The sequence below is a fragment of the Apteryx mantelli genome, chromosome 5 (genome assembly GCF_036417845.1).
Source record: "Apteryx mantelli isolate bAptMan1 chromosome 5, bAptMan1.hap1, whole genome shotgun sequence".
In the NCBI taxonomy this organism is placed as follows: domain Eukaryota; kingdom Metazoa; phylum Chordata; class Aves; order Apterygiformes; family Apterygidae; genus Apteryx; species Apteryx mantelli.
The window spans coordinates 510,286-537,433 of NC_089982.1; the positions used below are offsets into that span (position 1 = coordinate 510,286).

The 27,148-nt window shown below is 43.0% G+C and overlaps 1 protein-coding gene across 1 annotated transcript in view; it reads right to left on the bottom strand.

Annotated features, from left to right (window-relative positions):
• The window catches only part of TNKS (tankyrase), a 136,717-nt gene that overhangs the window by 78,450 nt on the left and 31,119 nt on the right, over nt 1-27,148 (bottom strand). Inside the window, exon 3 of the mRNA XM_067297281.1 lies at nt 25,009-25,104. Coding sequence (XP_067153382.1) covers nt 25,009-25,104 — 96 coding nt within the window. The remainder of the gene's footprint in view (nt 1-25,008; nt 25,105-27,148) is intronic.

The window sequence follows — 27,148 nt, forward strand, 5'->3', positions numbered from 1 at the left end:
TCCCTCTAAACAGGGAAAAGGGGATAGGGGACCAGAAGATCTCTGTAAGCTAAATGTTGGTGCTGGCACTTGAACCAATAGGCATAAAATGGCCATGAAAACATTTAGGCTGGAAATGGTTAGGTTCCTAACTAGCACAGGAATGATTTCTGACCTGGGGTCCCAGCCGTAGTTTTGCCCTCGGTACTCTTAACACTTCCAAGTGTTAATATATAACAGCTTATATGTTACGATTGTCCATAACACAAGTCTCAGACTTGGCGATGCAGAAGGCTCCACGGGGCTCACCCTCTGCTGCTTCACTTTAAAAACGCTACTCTTTCCTTGGCTTTCATGGGCATGATCCTCAAATGTACAAAGACTCCTTTACTCCGCTCCGGCAGTGTAAAAGGACCCTGAAGGTGAGATCTGAAGATCCTTTATGCTAGCAAAGTAGTAGCAAGATGACTTCGAATGAACGAATGAAAATTGGTTCACTCTATATTTACTTATTCACATCTTTTATCTTCAGTCTTTTAAGCATAATTCAGCTCCTGTCCTTTTCATCAAGAACTTCTCCAATTTTATCTGCATTTTTCTACTACTGAGAAGCTGGAGATTATAAAATGCCTGTTCTGAGTCCCAGAAATAATACGGCTAGAACACATTGATGTATGCTTAACTTTAGATGTGTGAGCATCCCCATTAACCTTGATATTCACCTGTCTAATGGATTTTGTCGGACTGGAGCTACAGAAAAAGACTATCAGATTTCTTTACTGCAAAGCAACGCCCTGCGCTCTTCGGCTCTAACCTGTCCTGGAACGAAGTCTGGCCTGCTGCCCTGCACTGCGCTGCCCTGCTGCATTGCAAACGCAGACCTATTTCAATAAAAGGCAAGTTATCATTGCTCTTAGGGAAGAGAGCACAATCTGCCTATATTCTCTCCAGGCCTCTTTCGGCGTTACTCTGCTGCTTTTCCCCCGAATGCAGAAACCAAACCTGTGCACCGCTTCATGAAGCAGCAGTTCAGCTGGTGCCCCTTCTTCCTCCTCAGCAGGGCTGACCGCGCGGCACAAGCCGCGAGTAAAAGACACCTCTGCCGATACAAAGTCAGTCGGTGTCATTATCCTGGCCAACCATCCTTCCTGAATTGGTTTACACACACACATGTTGTGGGATGGTGAAGCAACACAATGATGGTAAAGTTACCGGACCCTCCGAAGCCCTTGGCACTCTATAGCAACGATGAGCAACTGTGAGTACTGAAATGATGAAAATCTGGCCTCTATTTGCATTGCGAGGGGCGCCAACTCGATTTCAAGACAAATGAGTTGGGACGAGCACCTCTCGTCTTCCTCACGATGCCCACTCGCTCCTATCAGGTGGTTTTTCTGATCCTGTCTAACCACTGCCTTGTTTGCCAAACAGGGAGAGGTGCACTTCGACCTTCTGGAGACCACTGGAAAGGGAGGAAAACAGGGGGAGGAACAGAAAAGGTCTTGTTTCAGACATGTCTTTCTCAAAGTACATGGGTGCCCTGAAATACAGGCAGAAGCTGCTCTAGGGAGAAGAGCTTCCAAACTCCAGATATCCATGGCCATCGGTAGCACAATCCAGGGTAAGTGCCTCATTCCAGGTAAAGCTCTCCTATCTCCCCTCACCAACGGCACGATTGTGCTGAAGGCACTCTTTCTCTTGCAGGAGCGGTACCTAAGATCAAGAGTCTTGAAGCCTGCTGTCAGAAGTGGCTAGACAAAAACTGCGGTGACATTCCTCGAAATCTTCACCCCCTCTGAGCAACAGCAAAATTCACGGCGCCTGCATACGTACTTAGCAAACATTTGCAAAGACTGGAGGAAGAGCGGTATGGTAATCCGCAGCATTAACCATGTTTATGCAACATGCAGCCACCAGCAAATTCATCCTGCTGCCACTCCTCTAAGTTGTTAAAAAAGCTTTGATTGCTTTAGGTAATAGAGCACAGCATTAAAACTGCCATGACAGGATCAAAAGAATTAGGGACAACAAATCAGACATTAACAGAATGAAAAGGAGTGCAACTAAAAAAAAAAAAAAGCTAAATGTTTAGGAAGAGAGTACGTTTGGCCACAGACAGAAACACCTCTTATCTCTGCCAAAGGCAATGCCAATCCATAAAGCTGCTTAAAAAGCCGGGGTGAGCTCAGTGACCTGAAAGACTTTAACAGCGGGCTGTAATAAGAGGGGCAGGCAAAGGCACCTCTGGTAGTTTCGAGCAGTTCAACCACGGTGCATTTACATGAGTGTTTTAGCTCAGATCTGGGCAGCTCTTTCAGAGTAATCCTCCTCATCCTGACTGACGGTATGTTTGGTCATGTACTGTAGTGGTCCCCCAGAAAATCGGCATGAGAACGCGCTCCAAACCCACATCTAAGGCGCTCCAGCTGCTCATGGCAGTCCACAGGACCGCACCAGACCAGAGTTAGCCCGGACTAAAAGACCTCTAAGAAGTATTTAGTGCGGTTGTTCCTGGCTGCACACAGGGTGGACGTCACTCCTCAGCACCAACGGATTAACGCTCATATACATGCTAATCGGTCCATGCAGCTTGCTAAGGTAGACATAACTTAAGATATCCCGATGTGGAGAGCAGTAAGGGTGTGCTCCCTCAGCAAGGAAGACGCAGGAAGGTCTTGATTACCCTCAGTTTTTGGATACTGATACGGTTCAGCCACACAAGAAGAGAGTCAACAAGTCCCTTCCAACGCAGGGAACTACCTGGCTCTTGATAAGTCTATTTGAGAATAAAACTTTCAGTATACTAAAACCCTAACTTGGGGGGGGGGGGGAATCCCACAAAAATAACAAAGGAGGAAAGATGAAGGGAGAAGGAACACGAACTGGGGCAAAAGTACAGAAAATAGATATCAGTCACATTACCAACGTGAGAAGAATGACCATCTCTACAAAAAGAAAGCGCTTTCATTTGAAGCCTTTGGCCAGAGCAGCAGCAGAAGGCAGAAAGAGCTCTTCAGTATTTATCATCTTCTCACTCCATGATGGAAGTGGAAAGTGCAGAAATAGTCACTTTATTAGGAGTGGAGGTAGAAATTAAATATCCCCAGCTTACAGAGGGGAGGGATGCTATTACCTATTCAAGCTCAACTGAATTTCCCCAGTTTATACAGGGGTGAGATTACCAGCTAAGCTCAACTCTTTCGCTGACACGCACAAGAGGGCCAACAGCAAAGTACAGTAAGGGGCTCTACCAAACCCTGGCACCTGGTACTAAGAAATTCACTTTTGTGCCAAGTTCTCTTATGGTATATCCACATTCAGCACATCCGACTGCCAAGTCGGACAGCGTTTAGCCGCCTTTCCCGACCCTTTCTGACACAGTTCAACGTGCTTCCTTGTCAAGGACTGGAAGCGGTGCTTTTAAATGCCGACATCAGCACTAGTCTGGGACGAAGACAGGAGCCTTAGCGTTGCAATAGCCTTTGTTTATACTGCACTCGCAAAGTCTGCTTGCTTAAAAATAGAGAGCTGATGCTTCCCACCCCACTTCTTACCCCTGCTATACTCTAAATCAAAGTACAAATCCTGCAGCTTACCAGTCACTGACTGACTTCTACTCTAGACCTGTTTCCTTCTACCCCAGGTTGCCTGAACAGCTTCAATTCTGGCATTTCTCGGCATTTTAGTGTCCCACTTTCAGCCTTCAGATCTTCCTGCAACTTTCCCTTCCTCACCACCCCCAATATGTACTTCCCTGAGATCTGCGGTTTGGTTTAATTAAAGCAAAGCTACACGCAAAATGACGAACTTCTAATCATGTGCTTTCCCACCAGTTAGCATATATGTTTTCCAGGCCAGAGGTATAACAAAAATTAGCAGTCTTGGATGAGCACTACTAAATCCTGTGATTTTTCAGTCATTTACAACATTTGGTGTTTTTCTTGACAACTGGAGAAATCAAGAAATGGCAAGATTATTCCTACTTAAATTTTTCAAGAAAGAAAAGCTCCTCGCTGATGTCAGGAAAGAAATGTAAAGCAAAAGCAACTAAAACTCTGGCTGAGTCTACAGAGAACATGAAACAATAACTTCAAGTTTACTGCTTCCTCTGCTTCAATTGATATGCCTCAGACAACAGTAATTCTTTAAAAATCATCCTTGTTAACTGCTTTATTGCTCAAAGTGTTTCAGTAAAGACTGTTTAACTCCGTACACCCTATTTAAATTGAGTGACTGCTTATTTTAAGTTGGTCTTAGCTGGGCTGATGCGTTCTACTGTTACTTGCTTTCAAAAGCATTAGTAAATACTACTTAGACTGAAAGACTGTTGGTACATGCTTGCACGGTTTGCTCAATCTACCACCATTTCCAGGCCTGGTAGCACATCCTGGTGTGACTAGTACGCTAAGGAGACATAGCAGAAAAAATCCTCCCTACAGCAATGAAGCATCCAACTTTTCAGGAGTAATTTGCTAGCAAGTTCTTCTGAGGTTTCGCAAATGGAAGTTTTCAGAGCTTACAACTTAGTCAAAATGAGGTGGACTGCCATAGGGACAGCTGAAGGCACACCTCTGAACCCAGCCTGAACATCTGCCAAATTTGAAGCTCCTGCTCCAACCCTGAGCATACTGGAATAATTCAAACACGCTTGGTTTCAGACACTGAGAAAACTACTTGTTCCTCTTACCTTGTTCTCACTGTATTTTTTTTGCTTAAACTTAAAACCAAACAAAATAAAAAAAAAATCCCCCAGCCTGCAGCAGAACGTAATCTGGGAATTATAGTGGGAGCTAAAGTTAAAGCTTGTCAAAGCTGCAAGATAACCAGCAGTTTTGGGTTTCTGTTGCTTCAACAGAAAGCATTAGACCACATCAGCAGCAGGCCCAGCTGTCAACCCCATCTAATCCCGACAACCCCGTGTCCCTAGCTATGAATGGCTAATTTCTTGAGGATTGCATGAAAGGAGTACCTCTGGGTGAGAAACACAAAAGGAAAGAGGATTTTCCCTTTGGAACACTAATGTTTAATGGATCTTTAATTGCTTTGCAGAAAGGCCTCTTTTATCTCCAAGTGTGTAAAATACATCCCAGCAAACCTGTCAGCTACAGGTTCAATCTGTCTTTTTCATGTTTTTCAGAGTATACCTTACATTGTCATTAGCAGGAGAAAATTGTATACAAGCTTTTCCCCCCCCCCCCCTTCTTCTAAGTGCCAATTTTCTCTCCTTACTCTGATTTTGACAGAGTGCAACATTAAATTGTGCAGCTAGACAACCATCAAGAACAGGACAATCCCTTCAGAGCAGCAGCACACAATTACGCTGTCCATCAGCGAGATGCCCTTGGGCAGCATTTTGCTTAGGAAGGCCTCCGTCTCTCCCTCCCTTTTCCCTGGAAGGGTACTTAGCACCCCACCGAATGCAGAATCGGCAGCAGCGCTCGGACCCTCCTCAGGGCACTTGAAGACCCTGCGCTAACCACCTGCAGAACACAACTCTGAATAAACGACTATCTCGGAAAGGCCATGGCAATCAAGGGAGGTTCCTGACAACCGAGGAAAGCCAGTGTCACCCCTGTCTTCAAGAAGGGCCAGAAAAAGGACCCAGTCGGGCTCACCTCGATAATGCAGCGAATAATCCTGGAAACCATTTCCAAACGTATGAAGGACAGAAAGAGGACTGGGAGTCGTCAGCATGGATTTACAAAGGGGAAATCATACCTGAACAACCTGATAGCCTTCTGCAGTGAGACAGCTGGCTTGGTGGTTCACTTTGGTCACCAAACGTTACTAAATGAATCTCAGACATTTCTGGATCTTGGGTAGTTTAATTTCTCTGCTAAACCCAGAGGCAAGAAACAACGAGGAAGGAAGAAATGAGATCAAGCAAAATTATTGGACTAAATCATTTCAGTGTTTCTATTTAAACAAACTTGTCTTAACAGACCCATTAGTAAATTCTGATTTACACAGTATGAACTGATGATACTTCCTTGTTTTAGCTATCAAGTATGGGAAACTAGGACAAGCATTTATGGGGCCGACAATCAAAAACACAATCAGAACATTACAGCAACAAGAGAGACAGGCTCAAACAGAGAAGACATTTCTCAGAAGCCTTTAAAAAAAGAGTCTTTGTAGATTAAGCAGCATGCTGACATGAACCTCAGCCAACTCAATATAGCAGTCCCATGCCAAATATCATCTTTTATATGCCCATGTTTTCACAAGGGCCACCTTAGGCAACAGTCAGTTGGCTTAAGTCTGATTAAAAAAAACAGACTCGGGCTGCCTTGCAGCAAATATACAAATTGACTGGTTTGTGCACCTTGCCTGCAGCAAGGCTAAGATATCTATACCAAGGGGAGACCGAAAAAATAAAAAAATAAAATCTTGCCCTGTACAAATGTTCCTAGACTTATTCATTCTTTGAATATCTTTGAAGTAAGTTTACCAGATTGAATAGGTGATGCATAAAACACTATTAACATATGCAAAGGGAGCAGGGCCCTCCCGTTAAAGCCTGCCCACTGCAGAAAGGAGCATAAGATACACTGGCAAAAAAGAAAGAAAACAAGCAGCAGCACAACCCTGAGCCCTGAGAAAAAAAAAGAAACACCTCTTCCAGCAGCCAGTAATCTTGGTGGTACCTGAACCTCACAAGCCAACTTGCTGCTCAAGTCAGGATGGTTTCTGGGACAGCGGTAACTATATACGAGCTGTTCCCACCTCCACCACAAATACGCTGCTCTTCTGATCTCCCACGGTGGGGTTCTCCTCTTGCACCAGAAGAAAAGCCACAGGAGGTTCTCTGAGCTTTCTGCATCACATCATAGACATATTACGGAGGCCTTACAGAACCATTTCAAGATCCTTCCCCTCCTAATCCTAAAGACCAGACTGGACATGGAAAAAATCACAGCAATAGACAGGTTCCTATGTGCTTCCTACAGATCTCCCATGGTGGACGAGGGAGGAGGAAGAGAACCCATGAACTTCTAAGGATTATACCGGCTATGATGCCAAAAATTATTAGCTAAAGCACTAGCTTGGCTCTGAAGCCTCTGGAAAATGTTAGATACTTACTGCAGTAGGAAGAGTGCCAGGAAATAAAATTTCTAATAAGTAGTCTCACAGCACGACATTTTCCTTAGCCGTTAAATATGATACTTAATGTCCTCAGTTTTATTTATATTTGCTCTCTGTGGAGGAGTAGATGCCTTTCCTTAAGGTAGAAAGTGTTTTGCTGATTAGTATAAAAGATTGGTTTTAACACTAAAGATGTTTCTGTTTAGATAAATATTAACCACCGTCACCGCTGCAATGCCAAGTGAAATCTAGGTGCATTTTAAAAATGTTTCATCTGACTGTACCTGGCGCTGTAAAGCAAAATGCAACAGAAATGACTAAAGTCAGTGCAGTCCTCTATGCCAGAAGTGACAGCTGCTCTTGGGGTGCACGCTAACAAATTACTGTGGTGTTCTGCAAATATGTCATCTTCGAGGAGCTGGAAGATCACGCTATTTATAACAGTGCAGACTCTGACCTTAGTTATACTGAAAGTTCTAAGGAAAATAACACAAATTACTCCAGGAGTGAAATACTTAAGTTTTCTAGAGCAGTGTATATTGCTTCCAAGGACAGCTATGGCTTGGGACACACATTCACAAGTAATTTTTTCTGGGCTCCAATCACAAATATTTCGATGTTCTTTGATGTCAAACTTTTGCAAGGGCAAAAAATTTTCTAGGCTAGATTACAACATAAAACAGAAAATCTGATATCCCCTTTTTAAAAAATGTTTCCAAAAAATTACAAGCGGATCAAACGGTTGCAAATGTAATTACCATGGGTGTAACTTTTTAGTAACTACCGATGAGTAGAGCTTCGTAGAAACTTGCTTGAAATAACTGCATAAATGCTAAGTGACCTGAGGTTTTAATAAGGGAATTTTTAGTTGACTTGCAGAGGTGGACTGTTAAGTCCAGGGGTCAGCTGAACCCCAACACCAATTTATTTCTACTTCTAAAGACTTTCTTCACAGGGCTACTAGAGTCCAGGCAGTCTGGAGCACCCTCCCATACACCCAAGTTGTCTCAGCTCTCTCCTGCCCTCTTCCAAAAGAATAAGCTTGAGAAAACGAAGACAAAAATTCAGGTTGGTCAGTGACTACGGCTGGTAGATCTCTATAGCTCTATCTCTTTAGCGAAGTGCTAAAAGGAGGCAGTTAAAAACCGCCTGCTCATCAACGCAGTCCTCTTCAACCAGCCACCGGCAATACGAGCGCATCTCTACCTCCACGGGAGCAAAAGAAAGAGGAGGAAGAAAGAATCAACTCATTCCCTCTTTCTCTCTCTCTCCACTCCCCCAAAGCAACAGGAAAATATTTTGTGCTCCTTTTACACACTTTATGCACGTAACTTTTGTTCTTAAAATAAGAGAGTTCTTGTCCAGGGAGAGAGCTGCTACTCTAGGCCCCAACTCTGCAGCTTGCTGCCTGTGGCCAGCCCTCAAGACCCAACTGTGCCAAGGTCGACCTTACTGCAGAATTTCTGCTGCAGCCAGTCATCTCCTGAGCTGCCTAAGAGGACTAATACACATAACAGTTGCAAATACATGAGTCAAGTATGCCCTAATAAGCTCCTAAAATTATGAAGACACTTTTATCCCCCAAAGCAGCAAGATTTGTGGAGTCTGGAACAGAGCAGCGGAGGACTAAGCTTATTATCCCCAAAGAGGAAAGCCTAATCTTCCAATATTTCAGACTAATAGATTATCAAAACGCAGCCTGCTTTTGTTATAAAAAGGAAATGATTGACTACATCAATCAAAACATCCTCTTTTGTCCAAGTCTTGGGCCTGCAAGCAGCTCCAAGGAAAAGTATAACGAAACCCAGCGTATACAAACCTGTAACAAGTCTCAGCTACAGGGTCTCTAAATTCCCACCGGCAATTACTACCCTACTCCTAAACAAAGACGTAGCTACCTTTGGGGGACTGGAGTAGGAAGAACATCATGGAAAACAAAGGTTCTTGCTACTGATTAAGGACGTATGAAAGATAATCAATGGTACAGAACACATGCATACATACTTTGTAGTCAAAAGTCTATTTTTAATTCCGGGTCTTTAGGTGCTGCAGCATAATTGAGTGCGATTTATCAATGCATTTCCAAAGCACCAAGAGAGTTTTGCTTAATATACGTTACAGCTTGCCAGATGCTTGAAAATTTTCCGTTAACAATGCGGTAGCAATTCAAAATTTTGTTTCTTGGCACAAGACTGACAATAGATAACTATTATGTTAAAATTAGAAACTGTTCAAAGCCACCAAGTAAAGCATTTAATCATATAGTCCTTTTAAGCACGTGAACAGTTCCCTTGTGCTACAGGGGGAAAATTATAAAACATGCCATTAAATCCTACTAGATTAGGGACAAATCACAAACAAAAACGTAATTCAAAAATCTCTAAAGCACCCTGGAAACAAACAGGCTGGTGAAGCTTGGAAGTCTGAACCTTTGCTGCCAGAGTTTTTCTTTCATATACGAGAGAAGTGATGATGAAGAGAGACCGCAGCTGATGTATTGCCAAGGGCATAGATGGCTTCTTACCTCCCACTGAAATCATGCCTTTTAAAGTCTCCTCCAACACGATTACAGAGAGGTTTAACATAAGTCTTAACACAAAGTTTATTTTTGCTGTATTATAAATTAAACTTTGAACCTTCGTGACAGTCTGGTAAGGAGCCACGTACAAACAGCAAAGTCAAAAGACAGGAAAACGATCTAAAACCAAGAAAAACTCCTACGTCCCTGAGTCTCCGTACAGTGCATCGCCCAGAGGCTGACAACGGCCCTGATACATAGCAAAAATCCCTTTTTTCCCCCATCCCTGGGAAAGGGGTACAAAACCAAAAAAAAAAAAAGCAGCAATTTGTCATCAACTGGGCTTTGGATGAACTGTAAGTTTGGGAAGGAGTCTATCACCTGCAAGAGCCAGCTCAACCCAGGAAATAAGGAACGGAGAACCGGCAAGAGGAAAACAAGGTAACAACAGTCATTTCTACTGGAGGAGAATGCTCACGGAGATACCGAGAGTTAGAAAAGGACATAGACCTACGTCTCCTTTGTGCACCAAAGGGAGACCAATATCTAAAGATGCCCAAAACTTGCTGGAGGCCCTCGAATCACCAGGTTTCTGCAACGCCACTGGAAAACGCGGCATCCCCGAAGCGGGAGGCTGCGGGAGAGGAACAGCAGCGTCACAAACACCCACCTGGGCTGGCTCTCAAAGTTACGAAAACTCAGCCGTCGCACTGAAGACGCGCTCCCTAAAGCTGAGGAATTTTAACTCAAACTGCTAAAGAGAAAAAACTCACCTCTGTTCCTTTGCCCATGGAGGCAATAAAAGCAGAAAACGCAAACAAGTCTGTCTGCTTATTTCCCCGTTGAGAAATACTGCTTTAATCTATATTATTCCTTTATATCATGTATTACGCTTCTCCAAAAATAACTGCATGCAGAGAAAAAACACATTAAACAAATAACCGTTAACTCGTTCTACTTTACAAAACCTGGAACAAAGCTTTGGTCCCCCCCCCCCCCCCCCACAAGATGCAGACAAGAGTCGCTGCCCTCAGAAGGTGCCCGCAGTACCCTGAGAGAGCAGACTGGTTCCCAGCACGACCTTCACTGGAAGCGAAGACCAGAGAGACAACGAACACGGTGGCCCCACTCCAGCAAAACGTTTAAGCACCCGAATAAAAGCCCAGCTCAACCCCAGAGCTTTGCTGGATCGCAACCAGGGTGCTCAGCATCTGGCCGAATTGAGCCCTAAGGACACACGCAAGGAGAAATTAGCAATTTCAATTTAAATGCTAATCCTCATTCTTCCCGGTGAAAATTGAAGTATAACAAGTGATCCCTCATCACACAGAAATAGCCTTGATTGTTATTTAACGATCACAACTAATAGTTAGAAAGCATGAAGTGAAGCTAATAAATCTTCTGTTGAGCCTGAAATTTCTGACAAACAGAAGGACTTACGGTTTTCAAGAATGGCCAAAACCCGTATTTGTGCATCTGACCTGCAAGAGGCCTGCAACCCTGGAGCTGCTACCTGCTGTTCCCGAAAGGACACGTTCAACATCCCTCCAGCTCAGATGGAGAGCTTTATGGGCTCCTTCCTATTTCACCTTCAAACTTTAAATACTCTGAATTTCTGCCTTTTCTTGCCTCAGAGATACTAAACAGTGTCAATATAATCAAACCTCCGTTCAGTGAAAACTGCTAAAAATTATTCTCTGGACCAACACAGCACATCAATTTGCGAACTTCTTAGTATTTTTAAATTAAGTTTGAGAAGATGTTCTGAAAAGTTTTCAAAAAGTGAGATCCTTTTTAACTATCACACCTGAGGAGAGCTATACCTAATTACAGGGCAAACTTCAATAAAACGTTCCCACGAGGGCTGTTGAACACGTTCATGTGGTTCTTGGCTAATTTCAGGTGACGCGACAAAAATCAAAGCTATAAGGGAAAGCCAGTGATAAGTCTCCTCACAGTAGAGGTCACCTATGTAATTAAGAGTCTGTCTTTATTCTAGTATAATACAGGATTTAAATAAGAGTTATAATCACTGGAATTAAAGAAAAACACAGCGAGTCCCCACACTGCTGAACGGACATACATTCCAAAAGCAAAAACCATACACGCTTTTCACTAAGGAGCATCTAGAAACCCAGTGCAGACAGTGCCAGACATCCGCAATCACTAGCATCATGAAGAGGTACCTGTATAATGCAGGTTATGTTTACTCCACGGCTTATTATTTATAACTCTGTATTATTCATCTTTACTGAATCTGTATCCTTAATAATTAGGAGGGCTACAAGCACCGCATTGCTAATCCAAACAAGATTACCATTCAAAGCAGCAGGCACTTTCAGACGAATTAGAAATTTATGCTTATGACTTAAGGCTGAATAACACCACCAAAACGGGTAAGTTATCTGACCATCATTAGAAAACAAATTCAAGAACAGGTATCAAGTTTTTCAAATTAGCTTCGTTAGCCATATTTCATAATTAACTATTAAATCCACTCCAGAATTTTTCAAAGCACCAAGGGAATCTCAGCAACACAGAACTACGCCACAGCTCTGCGTTATTAACGGCTTTACGAAGGAGGGTAGCAAGTTCCAGACTAGAGGGAATTGCCTGGCTCGCGGATTTGTAATCGAAAGCTACCAAGTACGACTAGAAGTATCACACGGCGGTGAAGCTGGCCAGAAAATGAGGAGAAATATTTGCCATTGGGGGTGAAAAAAAAAAAAACCCAAAATCTTTACCTTATGAACTTCTAAAACATGACATTTGCACATATGCAATTTCAACTGCATCTCTCTAGCAGTTTACCCAGCGTAGGAACGTTTTGCCTGTGCAAGCTTATTTTTAAGCATTAGTGTATGTAACAGCATAAGTAGGTACCAAGAAAAATCAATTCTAATCTTGGCCCTTTTTATCTTTATTGATCCAGTGCTGAGCCGTCTCCACCTGCAGCTCCTTGACAGATCCTTGATAACTAAAGTTCAGGCCTGAAGTCAACTGCCCAAACTTCCACTCTCTCCATCGCTTCTACGACAGCGCAGAATACACAAACAGAAGCTGAAATGCCCGGCTTTTGAACAGATTTTCGAAGAAATTTTTTAGTGCTACTCAATCTAAGACACAGTATATTCTCTGAAATTCAAGTTCTTGCGTCAGCACTGTTCACCATAGGATCTGCTTGTCTTCCCACGGTAAATTAAGAAATAAGACAAACAGCTACATAAATCCTTTTCCTCCTTTCTTATTCCAGCCTCCTGGGAGAATACAAATATAGTCGGATTTGCTTGGCTTTTAGCATAGCTAGGCTATGTTCTGTTTTAACTGAAGATAAGCCAAAGGCGGCTGTTTTTATTTTTAACCAAATAGTTCAGCTTATATTAAAAACAGACATCAAGACAGCTTTTTTTATTCCCCTCCCCCTGGAAAAAGGAAAGATGAAACAAGTGCAGCCTCACGAGTCTCCAAAATATGAGATGTCTGAATCTTAGCAGTCAATAGTTAAATGATTTGTGATAGCGTAAATGAATTTTCCTTAGCAAATCAGTTAAAAGGAAAAAAAAAAAAGCGAAAAAAAAAGCAAAGCATTGCTCATAGCTTAGTGTTCCATAAATCCAGAACTCCAGCTGGGTGTCACGACGGGAAGCTTTCAATTATACCTTCTTCCATTAACTTTAAGGTAGCCTTGTGCAATGCATTCCTGAACAGTTTACTCGTACTGCGTTCGCCGTGAATAACGTTGCAAAGTTGACTTTTAAGATGTGCCTGCTACTGTGTTTTAATACGCGTAGTTAGTCACTACTGAAGTTTCTACTTGATTAAGATTATTCAGCAACTTAAAACATTACGATATCCATTCACTGAGAAGTACCAGTTTGGGAAGCCTCTTCTCACATCAGAAAAGAGTGCTTTTGACAGGAGCTTCAACTACATAAAAATGATACTGCGGGAATCCAGTGTATAAGGGTGCTGTCTCATTTCTGTTCATTCATGTATAGATACATGAGAATTAAATCACTCCCCACACCACGCCCTCAGTATAAATTAACATAAACTTTCCCCAGAATTTAGCAGCATGTTTTAGGACTACGAAATAAAAGGCGAAAGAAGCAACAACCTTACATGCAGTGTACTCTTTGAGTGGAGATATATGCACCAAGCCTCCAGACCCAGACTCCAAACACTGCTATAAGAGCTGGCCGCTACAGATGCCTCTTAACTCAAGCGTCGAGGAGACACCTGGAATATTTCCAGAAAGAAAATCGAGTCTTTTACAGGACCAAATCATTCTTTGCACTCTGTCCAAGAAAGAGGAGGTTACAGGTATTTACTTTAGGTTATCTTCCTCCCCTTCCCTCCTCTCCTCAATTTATCCCTTTAACTCAACAGGGCAAACGGGGCTGGAGGGCCTCTAGGTCTGGACAGCGGGTCAGGGTCGAGGCACAGAAAATACACTCCTAACAACGAGACAGTTGGATCCGTTCAGACCTCTTGCTCTTGGCTTGTCACTGCAGGCCAGCCTGAGTGATGTTATAAGTTACCTGATACTTATAAGCTTCCTGCATCTCCTCACTCATCTCTGGAAAGTTTTGCAGCGCACAACAAAGAACCAGCCCATGGCTACATGAACAGGTTGCCAGAGAGGTTGTGGGGTCTCCTTCCTTGGAGATATTCAAAAGCCGTCTGGACACTATCCTGGGCATCGTTCTCCAGGTGTCCCTGCTTGAGCAGGGGGGTTGGACTAGATGATCTCCAGAGGTCCTGTCCAACCTCAACCATTCTGTGATTCTGTAGGGTAAACAGCATCTGAGCCTGCTGAATCATGGATCACCTCATCAAATATATCAGGTCAATTCAATTTCCGTTATATATTTTTACAATTATGAAAATCCTCCATGCCCTTAAATGCATTTTGAGAAGACTTCAAGGGAGGTGGTCTAAGCTGGGAAGTGCATGCAAGAAAAACAAGCTGCATCCAGGAAATATCACCCTTTTCAATATATTAATTGTGGGCAGAGCTGGTAGCAATTCTGGTAGCTGCTAGGAAACTCAAGGTTACTTAACATTTGTGATTGAAAGATTAGATTCCCCAATAATTCTGCCAAATTTGAATCCTTAAGGCTGAAATTCTTCATGTCTATCTCAATCCGATTTGGAAAATTGGACAAGGTGTTCCACCACATTAAGAAGAAAAGGAGCATTTGTGCTGTCCACAAAACACACATATGAAGGGTTTGTGCATTTTAAACACAACGCCCAATCTCTTCTAACATCTTTGAGAGGAAAGTTTAACATCTCCCTATGTCAGGGTAGAGACTTGAAACATGCCAGAACACTTGGACTGGACAGGTTAGGCAGAAGAGGGAAGAGGCATCTTGGCAAGTTAGGGGCAGGAGTAAAGGAGAACACAAGGTGAAGTCTCAAAGAGGTGATCCTACTGGCAGGAGTCTATTCCTATTAAAAAATTATAAAAAGCCCTCCAACATATGGAGGACTACCTGCACACATTAAATTCAGCTTGCACGTATACGTGCTCTGCTTTGATCTCATCACGCTTTTCCTCCCGCAAGATCCTGACTCATTCTCTGCAAAGGATGGCCAACATTCAGCATGTGAATCAGGACCACGCAGCAGATTAAACCTTACTGAGGGACACCTGTGTTATTTACTGAATAAACTGGAAAGCACATAGGAACTGCTGGAAGCAGCAAGGACAGCAGCAGAGTCCAGGGCATATCCCTGTTCACTTCTGAATCCAGAGATCCTAGGGATACCCGAGACGGAGGCCTATGCTGTGCTTCAAACCCTGTTGAAGAAAACGGCAGCATCAGCAAAAGGGCAGGGCAAAACTTGGGGCACTGAAGTGCAAACAGCTGCAAATAAACACACAAAAGATTGCCTGTCATAGCCTTAAGTATATATTGTCTTACCGAAGATAGAATTTTCAAACATATTGGTAAAAATTGATTTCCTACTGCATCAGAGCAATCACAATCGTAAATCCTAGGTTAATGAAGCCACAGGGACTTGAGAACTAGCAAACACTTTTTTCAAAGAAATAAAAGTCACACAAGAAATAGGGGAAGATATTTTTAAATAAGCTTGAAAAAAAAAATCCTTTTAGGCATTTATTGCCTCAAAGAAACAAGAAACGCAAAAAACAGTTCTCTTCTCCTTTCTAAAGATCGTCCTTGAAATATTTGACCTTTTACATTAACACAATGCTGCAGATTAAATTTAGATTTAAGATTCAATCGCTTAGAAGCCTTTCTAATGAATAATATTTCCCTGTCCGTTCAAGTGACTAAAACTCCTAAATCCAGTTCTTTAGAATGATTTTGAGAACTCAGGAACCCAAGATCCTTTGATTTTCAGGGGTATTAACCATTCCTGGAAGTCTTATCCTTGAACTTGAATCACATCTAGCAAGCGCGTAGTAAAATTAAAGGAGGGGGAAAAAAAAGGAGCTGACGCAGGCAGGGACCCCCTCCCATACCGAGTTCAGGAGGGAGCTCAGTGTTCAGCACCTTACAGAACAGGAGCACCACAGCTTGCAAGAACGAGCACGCTATCGCCGTAACAAGTCTTGCACAAGAGCCAAGTAGGACGAGCAGGGATCGTAACGGAGCCACGGCGCTCCTCAGTCAGGCGGCTGAACCAAGGGCTTTTGTGGAGACTGTCTTTCCGCTCTTTTTCACTTTAAAAGAACTGGAAGAAACCTTCCCCTAGGGTCACATATTTATATCAATCACGACAATTTATGGCTTTACTCTTAGTGATATTATTACATTAGGTATAGATGCACAGCAAATCTTCCTGAAATACACACTTTCAGTTTGACAAAGCTTCCTGCTAGGAGACTTCAGCTGAGTATTCATAGAGGTTTGCAAGCATCAGATCAGTACCGTGCTTCTTGCTGGGATTATTCCAATAGGATCTTTCAAACCACATCCAACTGGTTAGGTTAGCTGCTGTTTTAAAAGAAACAAATCCTTTCAAATAAAATGATTCCTACGTTTGCATTCTCCTCGAACTCAAAAACAGCTCTTGTGCAAAAGAAATATGGACATCTAAGAAGCGACTGGCATAGAAGATGGAGGCTAGAGAGCTACAGTTGAGCAGTCTGAAATATAACAATCTCTATTCAATATTAAAATTCTTTTTGAATCTGGACACTGATTTAGCACTCGCAAAGGGATTATTTTGCTAGCTCAAGGAAAGAGGAAGAATAGAAGTCATGCCAGAAACCGCCTGGGAATATGTAGGTGGGGGGAGGAAGAGGAGAACGGGATGAGGAGTCAGGAGGCTAGCTGGATTGAAGAGATCATGGACTCTGGATGAAGAATTTAGCAGACCACCAGGGTTAGGAGCCAGTGGGAAGAAACTACAAGCCTGCTAAAAGGCGGAGTAAAGGATGGAGACCTCAGGAAAGGAGGGTGCATGTGTGTGTGTTTATTGGCAAGAAGTGGGGGACCAAGATGAGAAGCTTCAAAGGACAGTTTGGTTGTGGAACTGGGACAAGGGGCTGCATAAGATGGGACAGAGTAGATAAGACTACTGTGAGAACTGGCTGCAGGAACAGACGTCACCAAGTTTAGAAAGAATGGGCAAAATGGCCTACTTCTCCTATCACCCACCACCTTGTATAACAGCACTTCCTTTTCTTGGAGGCAGCAAAATAACAGGTGAACAACTTCAAACCTAGAGGCTTTATAGCAAGATGCTATAAAGATGCTTCTCAAGAGCAACGCTGCTCTTGAGAAACGCTGTTCTTCAGCACGTTAGAATGAAACCCCGAACCCCATGGAAATACTGGTCAGTGACGCCAGCCCAGCGTTACATTAGGAGCCTCACAGCAGAATCAAGAAAACCCAGTTTCCTGAAGAAACTTTTAGCTGCCTTAACAGTATCTGCAACCTTTATCTTCCCATCTTGCATCATTCACTCTCTTGCTTTCAGCTTCTCCAACAAATGCAGCAGGAGCCATATGGACAACGTTCGCCTTCACCGTGCAGTCTTGCTCCCTCCCCAGAGCACAACCATCCTTCCTGTTGAACGAGGCGGAGGGGAACAGCAGGCAGCCCTGTAAGCAAAGCCCGTGTCCTAATACGCGCATAAAAACGTAAAGTTAAGATTGCTTGCTTCTCCCATTTCCTAGCTAGGATATTTTCCTTACGCAACATTACCATTCTTTCAGATCCATCTGTTCAGCCTGGAAAAATTTGGTCTCAAATATTTTGCCCACGTATTCAGAGACTCCGCTGATATCAGAGCTGTGAGTGCTCAGCGCTTTCGAAATTCAAATGTGGCTTCATTTCCAGAAGAAACCTGTCTGAATGAGACCGCTCTTGGGTTTATAGTACAAGAGATAAAGGCACTGGGAATTTTTACCTGTAGGAATAACCCAGCTAGCTGGAGAAAAAAGAAATCCAGAAGTTCCAGACTTACTTACTCAAACCTAACATACAAAAGCTAAATTAAAATAGTCAGAACTGCAGCATGACTATCCTACTTAAGAACCAAACAAAGAAGAGGTTACGTCATATAACCTCTTCCAGCCACTCACTCCTTCGCTCTCTACCCCAGCAGACTAATCCATGCAATCAAGTATTCAGCGTGAAAAGGCCATTTCTGGTACAACGATCAAGAACGGTTACCCACAGACAATGAAGCGATCTAGGATGGATCAAAGTAGTACTCGGTCTAGGATGGATCAAAGTAGTACTCGGTCTCAGGGTTACCAGAAGTTGCCATTATTAACACAAGCACGCAACATTGAGTCCACTTAAAAAAACCCTTAACTTAACGGCACTCAAAATGATCCAATCAGCATTAAGAGAAGAAAAAAAGGCAGCAAAGTATAAGACTGGTGAGTGTTCAAGGCAAGGAAACCAAAAAAAAAAATCAAAATGATCATTCTGAGGCACTTCAGAAATGGAACAGTTTCTTACACGTTTCTGCAATTATTTTCCCTAGAGCATGAAAAATGCATTTTGGGCTCTTATTCATGAGTTTTAGAGACCTTATTTATTATTCTGTCCATCTGGGTAACAATAAATCTTAATACGAAAAGCTCTTTTCAAGTTTGATATTGTGAAATTTTAGTGTATTGTGGCCTAAATAAATATGTGTACACCATAATCCTGAGAGCTCTCAAGGCATCCGAAACTCTGGGCAATAATCTGAAAGACTACATTTAGGTGTTCTGTGAAACCCCTGAAAAGATAATTTGTTCCTTTGACAAGCTAAGAGTTGGACTCCATTCAAAGAGCTCTTACTAAACATCCCTAAATGGCTATCATGGTAAAAAGAAAAGGGAAAACTGAAAGAGAGAAAAAACCTAGTTTACTATGAAGGGGACGGTGTAAATCAACACCATGCTTCTCATAAAAGCAGCAGTCCTGAAGCCTACGGTGCCCCTCCTTATTCAGGCCACCTATGCCAACAGATACTACGGACTTCCAATTCCTTCCCCAAATAAAGGATGCCAACAAGAGGGAAAAGCCGTCCAATCCTGCCGGACAAGCTACGCTCCAACAGAGTCATTTCAAGGCACACAACTGAGTTCAAACGAGGATGAGGGTGATGGTGCTTATCTCTAACTCCTATAAGCGGGCAGGAAGGAGGAAAGGAGAAGCTGCCATGATTCCCAAACTAAGCACTACGAAACACATCATCATCCAGAGCTAAGGAAGAAACCTAAACACGTTAAGGCATGGAAATGGAAAACCTAGGCAGCAGAATACGTATACTGGCTCACATAAATCCCTGCACAAAGTCCTTTGGCAACAGATTTAAAAAAAAATTATGCAGTCGTGGAACGAGAAGCAAAGTACTTTCAAGGATCAGACACTTCAGGACAGGAGCAACTAGTTTCTTCCTGAAAAAACACAGTGGAACTGGTATCAAATAATCCAACACATAAAAGGAAATATTTAAAATATTCAATAACCAGAGAAAACTGAAGAACTTGGACCCAAGAGAAAAAGAGAACAGGCTATACAACAGATAGGCCAAAGGAGTACTGTTAAATGGAAATAATAAACATTGCATGTATAATATAAATCATTTGGTATTACACAAGAATTTAAGCCACAAACTTAAGAAAAGAAGTTGGGAACTCCTATAGAGGCTTCAATAAAACACTTACTCCCTCTGCAATCGCAGAGCTAATAAAAACAAACTTAGCTCAAATAAAATCTGGAATGAAAAATGCCGTGAAATCTATTAAATCATCACTGCATAAGTCAACTGGATGTTATCCTCAGAGCACAGCATTCAATTCCAAACATGGGAAATAATAATAATAATTAATAATAATAATAATAATAATGATGCAATCCTGGAAAGTGGAAGGGAAATCAATGATACCGTCAGGGATGCTGAAGTGAAACTTCATACGTAGAGATCTGGAGAACACGGACTGCTCTTCTTGAATTGGAAATGGGACAGAAGTGCACAAAGACAGACATGGCATCTAGAACAGAGAGAGAAATGCTTCTTTTCTCTCAACACAAAAGCAAGCAAACATGGAGTGAAAATGAACGGCAGGTAGGCCAGAATGCAAAAGGAAACCATTTTCCTCCTGACCTCCTAATTAATCCATGGATCTCTGTCTAAGAAGAAAGTGGGACCTAGATCATATACTATACCAAACTTTATAAGAAATATTAGATATTTACAAAAATAACAAGATAGACAATTATAATAAAAACAGGAAACTACAGATTCACTGAAGATTTACATATCACCTAAATCAGTTAGAGCTTTTAGACGAGGGCCACTCAGAACATTTCTCTGCAGGGTTTCCATCACTTTTCTCTGAAGCAGCAGGCCTTGGCCACCGTCAGGAAGGACAAGAAGTCACATAAATTGATGGCCTGATCCAGTCTAGCAGCACCTACCTCCCTTTATCATTACAAGTTTCTCCTTTTCTACTGCTGTACATGATACCGATTTTTCAGGACAGAAGCCCTGTGTTGTCCAGATGACCAGGACAGACCATATAAGAATTAGACCGATAAAAGGAAAGGGGGAAGAATTTCGTGGGTGAGCACACACTGATGTGCCCAAAAGCAAGTGCTAGCGGCCTATCCAAGATGTCTTCAGAATCATAACAGCACCTAAAAGGAGATATCACAGACCCAAAGCAAAGGGTTTGGGGTTTAAAACAATCAAACTAGAAAGGTGACACAGTTTAAGAAGAAAAAAAAAAAAAGCCTCTCTTCTCTTCCTGCTGGTTTTAAAATGGATGAGTAGTGCACAGCATCCATTTTCCATTCTCTAAAGTTCAGTAAACTTTCAGAGCGAAATATTAGATTTTTCCCTTTCTTCCAGCCAAATTATGCATAGACGGCAGCTCACTTAAATAAGTAAAATAAAAAGCCTTATGCAAACGTATTTCAATAAAGGGACAGTGCTCCCTGCTTGCTTAAATTAAGAACTTGACACAACAAAGAGATCAAAGCATGAATGCTCATTAACACTCCTGGTAACCTTAGCCCAGATGTACTTTCCTTCATCGAGCTGCGCTTCACATCCAAAAAGAAGAGAAATAGTGTGAAATAGGACCTAAGCGCTTTGTTTGTAAAAGACATATTTCCATAGCAGGTAGGAAGATCAGAGTCTTGTTTAACTTTGAAAACTGACTATTTACTAACAAGAAGTTATTTCCTATCCGAGAAATTCTTCTTTAATCTGCGGAGGCAGCAGTTGCCACCCTTTTTTCATTTTGACCTGTTTTAAGGTATTAACCCCCGGCTTGCAAACCCAACTCTGCAAACCAGTGACGTGGAGCAGCCCAGAGTATATTAGCCAAAGCACCTGCAGCTTCTGCTCAAAGCTTTGGAAATTGCTCAAATACGAGGGCAGACCGTTCACAGAGAGCAGCCGGTCCCAGACGGCAGACCACATGGGGAGGTGGCAACAAAGCATCGCTGTGTGCAAATTCAAAATAAGTCACTCCCGTCAAGTCATTAACAATACTGTTGGCACTTTATACACTGGATAAGGAAGATATAAAGGGATATGAATGTTTAAAGAGGCAATAAGCAGGATAACAGAATAATGAAGACTAACATGATTTGTACTGCAACAGCTCCCAAAGGCCCCGTTCTGGATGGGAGTCCCACAGCGCTACGTGCTACAACAAAATATGACTGAGCCCCCGTTTCAGAAACCACACGATCTAAAGGCAATTAAGCTAAGAAAAATTAACTAGGAGATTAATCCGATGGTTTGCAACAGCTCTGCTCTTTAGATGCAATATGGTTTTGGAGTCAGTATTGCCACCTGAGCCTAGAAGAAAAGACGGTTACGGTCCTCCTCTGACAACTGGACTCCGGAGTGGTCAGGGATGCTAGGAAAGCAGTAAGTATTCCTCATCTCAGTCACGAAAAGCCTGGCTCACAGAAAGGTGATGTGGTTATCCTGCAGAAGGGAATAAAAAGATCGTTTTTCTGTTTAAGCAGGACAACATGGTTTCCTCATTTTTAGAAGCTGGAACTAGGTGTTAAATTTCCATAAAATCCCCTTAGATTTATGAAGAAATTCTCCAAGTCCATTTCCATCAAAATATTAGCCTTTCATTTACATGATGTACCCTTTATAGAGAACATATTTTAAGAGAATGTTATAAGAAAATAGCTGGAAGTCATCCCAGAAACCACTGCATTATATATCCTTTCTGTAATCCAGCAGAAAAAGATGCTATATGTTCTTCGAGACTTGGAGACAGAAAAGGACAAATCATCATGGATTCAGCATTTGTTGTCATATTCCCCTAGGATTTCTCAAAATGCACTTTACGCAGAGGGAACTTCCCTTATAAAACACGCACAGAATTCTTCACTTATCCAATTGAAAAGATTTAATAAATCACCAACAATTTTTCTTTTTGCTTTTTCTACCTTGCAGCTCAAAGGGGGGCCATTTCCACAGTTCACTCACAAAACCACCAACATCCACGCACAAACTTAGTATGCAAATACTTGATCAGAATAAGTGATCTTGCACATGGAACCTTGCTCTCCAGCAGTCAATAAAGCAGCAGCGTGGAAAAGTCTATTACGGGCAGAGGAACTGATAGAAAAAGGCATCCAAAATAACATCCGAAGAACAGTCCTGACATATATGCTGTTTAAAGACATAAATACAATAACAATTACAGACTCTGCTGTCAAAAGCGCTCAGCTTAGCTCTAAATACGAGCACTTCTAAAATCCCACCATTCGACACCAAATACTGCAAATTAAGTTAACACAGCCTACTCATCTTTAATCCAGTATAAAGTCCTGATACACCTAATTGCAAAGCACTGCTGCGGCTAAAAATTATTCCCCAGCCAGACAAAGCCTAGCGAAATCCCTTAACCCCCCTTCTTTTGGGGAGAAGAAAGGCCCTGAAGGTAACAACATATGGAAAATACATGAGCAAGCCACAGCCCAACAGAGACGCCAGAAAGCGGGGCAGCACACAGAAGAAAAGCTCTTAGTAGAAAGTTTGAGCTTAAACGGCATCCAGCTAGTTCTGAGTGTATTGGGGATCGTTTAGCAGCTAAAGCCTGCATCAGATCCTGCTCGCACGGCTTGGAGCTCAGGTGTGCAGCACACAGAGCCCAGCGTAGCCAAGAGCCACCTTGAGGACAAAGCTGAGAAAACCTCAAGATTTCCTCGCTAGGAAGAGCACGCACACGCAAAAACTAGCTCTTTTTGTTAACAACAAGGCACCTGGGTAGCAGCAGGAGTGGCGGTAGGCGCACGCGTTTCCACGCGCAGACCGCTAACGTCCACCGGTTTGGGCAACCTCTAACCACGGGGCACCTGCATGGGAGGTGGTACGGGCGAGTCCCGGGGCACGGGGAGTGCGCTGTGCTCGATAAGCCGGTCGCAGAGGGCTGTTCCTAACCCAACCCCTTCTGTGCGCGGTGACACACCGCCCTCTCCTTCGCCCGAAGTGCAAGGTGCTGCTCCAACGCCCGGAGAAGCCAACGGGAAGACGCCCACGGAGCTGACGGCAGAGACACGTGGAGCCACGCTCGCAGACCTTCCTGGAATCTGCTGCTGCGCCCTCAGGTTGGTCTCGGAGCATCATCTGCAGAGCTGCTTGGACCCAGGAACCCCCAAAACTGGGCATTTACCACGTTCCCCCAACTAAACGTTAAATATACGCTAATACTGTTTAGGTACCTTGCCTCCCCGGGGCCCTTTCCATCCTCGGCATCCGTGCAACTGTACCCATTAACAGCCAAAAATCAGATTAAGCTGCTCAGCACAGCTCACATTAGTGTTATCACGGTAGGAACGTGTTTAAATTTGACACCGAGTAATTAAACTAAATCATATGTGTTTAAAGCGCATTGTTCCAAAGGCAAACGCTCAAATCACTGCAGAGCTGTGGCTAATTACGTACAGCAGTCAGCGCACCGGAGGGGCGACGGGGAAACGTTTCTGACAGAGCGAAGGGAGCTGCTACGCTCCGAACATAATCTGAAGAAAGAATATGGGTGTTGCACAGCTCATAACCTATAAATTAAACTGTCAATAAAAAAGAGGGAGAGAATAGGGGAAATAAAGGCGAAAAAAGAAAAACAGCCATTTCTTTAAATTAAACTCAGCTGCTGAAACCCTTTCCATATCTAACTGTATACATTTTTAATCCAATCTTACTTTGTTCTAAGCTTTATTTCCTAGATATCAAAATCAGCACAAAGGGCTATGTATTTCTCAATAAAGATTTGACAGGCTACTGAATTATACTTTTAATTTCTACTGGCATGCTACAACAGTTAATTTATACAAACACAGCTGCATAAAAACAAAGTTATAGCTGTAGAATTAATATTTTCATGAAAAATATTATTTGGCAGCCAACAACCCCTGAAAAGGAAAAAAAACCGGTGGGTGATAAAGAGTTCTACCTAAAATGACTAATGGGGAGGAGGAAGGAAAGGGCAGCACGCGAATCTGCTGCAAAATATAATGTAACTATTGATCTCAGCAATCGGTAGCAGGTTGTCTTTCAGATCACAGCTACTTTTATAGTTATACAAACGTCCTTGCTTGCACAACAGTGAAGGTCTTAAAACAACTGACCCAGTTTTTTCTTCTTTTTTTCAGGGGTTGGGGCTCCAATTCAATCTACACATAGGGTAGCAATTAAAAAACAAAACCACAACAAAAATGCAGTGAATAATGAATGATGTTATACTAATGCTGTAATTCTCTATTTTAAGTGGAATAATCACGCCTATAGCAGCATAGCAGGTTAGTGACAGTTACAGCAACATGCAATCCAGTAATAACACACAGTTTTAAAATGCTCTTACACGACAGAAAACCTGAAAAGGCAGGAGGCTTTTCAGATGCTGGACTCGGGCACACAAAATGAACTACAGGGAATGCTGTCGGGAGATGTATGCATCTTACCTGTGAGCACAGCTTTTGCTGAAGGGTCCGCCAGATCCAGCGCGGATTTCCCATCGGTGTTCCGAATGTTGGGATCCGCTCCGTGCTGCAGCAGCACTGTGCAGGGAAAGCAGAAACAGTATCTCACCTCGGGGATACACAGATTATTTACTGTCAAGTGTCTCCTCGGCATGATGTAGGCATAAACACACATCGCACAATTTTCTTTATTTCCCCCCTTGTTTCTCCCTTTTTAAGCACTGCAGCAAAGGATCTTCTCCGGAGTAAGGCTAAGTTGGCAAGTTAAGATATAGTAAGATCACATGACCTCGCGTGATAAACATGAACCCTGATTCTCTCGCAACGCTCCGTTTCGGGTCCCTGCTGGCAGCTCGCCGGGAAGCTGTGCATCCGCCGACTCGCGCTGGGAGATGTGCTAACTGCGAAGCCGGCTCGGGTCTTCGCTACCACTCCTGCTGCTTGTTGCCACTCCTGCTCCTCGCAGCGCTGAATATCCAAAGCCTTCCCTGCCTCTGTGCAGCAGCAACGCTCCAGCCTCTTAGCAGCTCACCGCTTGCACACAAAATGTTAACCACAGCAGACTGGCTTGCCTTCAAGAAGTGTAAGAAACAGGGTAAGATGTGCATCTCGGTGCCCTGTGGTCTGTACGTTCAGAAGCTACTATTCTTCCCGGTAATTTTTTTTCTCCCTACTAAAACCGTTGAGACGTAAAAAATTAAGTCACATAAAAATGTTCAGAGTGCAGTATGCAACCATATGCCCAGGAAGGCATTGCTACAGTGAATTACCACGCACACAGCTCTTCAAAACACTGGAAGCCTCTGCTTCACCTTTAAACTCTTTCAGCCAGAACCAGCACGATGACGATGGGATTCGGACCACCTGCCTTTCGAGACTACGGCGTTTTCTCCCAACCGCAAAGTCCACAGCAAAATTAAAGGTCTGTGGGAAAGGGCCCCGATTCTCCCCTTCGCCCGATCTTGTGCAAAATAAGCGCAGCCTCCTGGCAATTCGGAGCGACGGATTTGCGGCTACTTTGGACAAGGGTGAGCGACCGTGCAGCGCACAGAGGAGCGGAGACTCGCTGCCAACGGGACAACAAATAAAAAGCAGCAGGCGCTTCCGGCAGCTCAGGCAGCAACGCCTGTGGATACGCAGCTGGACTAATGGATTCAAGGCGCAGAAATACTGGCAAATGCTCCTTGCAACCGAAGGTGCAAAAATGCTTCATGGACAGGATTCTCCAGAAAAAAAAATTAACCCAAACCAGAACAGAAGTAATTAGCAGTAATTATATTTAATCAGTGAGAGGTTTTTCAGAAATGAACTTTTTTCTTAAAATCTTAACTGGTAGCATTATTTTATTCCAACTTCTCTTCTTATATAATTTTGACTTTCATTGCCAAATTTCTGAAATTCCAGCTAAAATGTCCTGTGCTGCATGCTTGCCTTAGGCTGCATTTTTGCAAAAGTCTGGCATGTTAATGAAGTAAATTGACTTATTTTATGTTCTGTCAAGAAGCTACAATTCATTTTTCCATGTTTTTGAAAGAAGATTCAAGTAGGAGGATTGGGCTTTTCCCTGAAGTGCTTTTTTGCTGTTCCAAGGGGAAGACACCAAAACAGAGAGAGAGAAAAAAAAATTTCAGCTAGCATGTGCTCATAGAGGCTTATTAAGAGCTGGCACCTACGTTTTCTGGAGATGCCATCTGTGCCACGCATGCCACCACCCCCTTAGAGATCTTACTCATGGACAAGGCTGCCTCTGAGCCAGGCTCACAAGCCCAGCAGAGGGAGGCGAGCAGGACTTTTTCCCAGAATTTTTAAGCGCAGTAGGCGGTACAGAAGGTAAGTATGGAGAGACACAGAGTATCTCCTGCCTCTGCTCTCCTGGAACCTCAAGTGAACCTAGGTATTCTGGAGGACAGGAAAGCCATTTGCCCCAAAAGACGTCAGGGTGAGAGCTGGACCCCAGAAGAAGGAACCAGCAACCAAACATCTATCAAGAGAAAAGGAGCAGGATAAAACGATCAAACACCACAGACTTGGATGAGAAGACATTGAAGGCTTCACGCGGCAGAGTGTCTGGGACAAAGTACCAGGGGAGAGAACCGAACAAGACGACAGGCAGCAGGGGAAG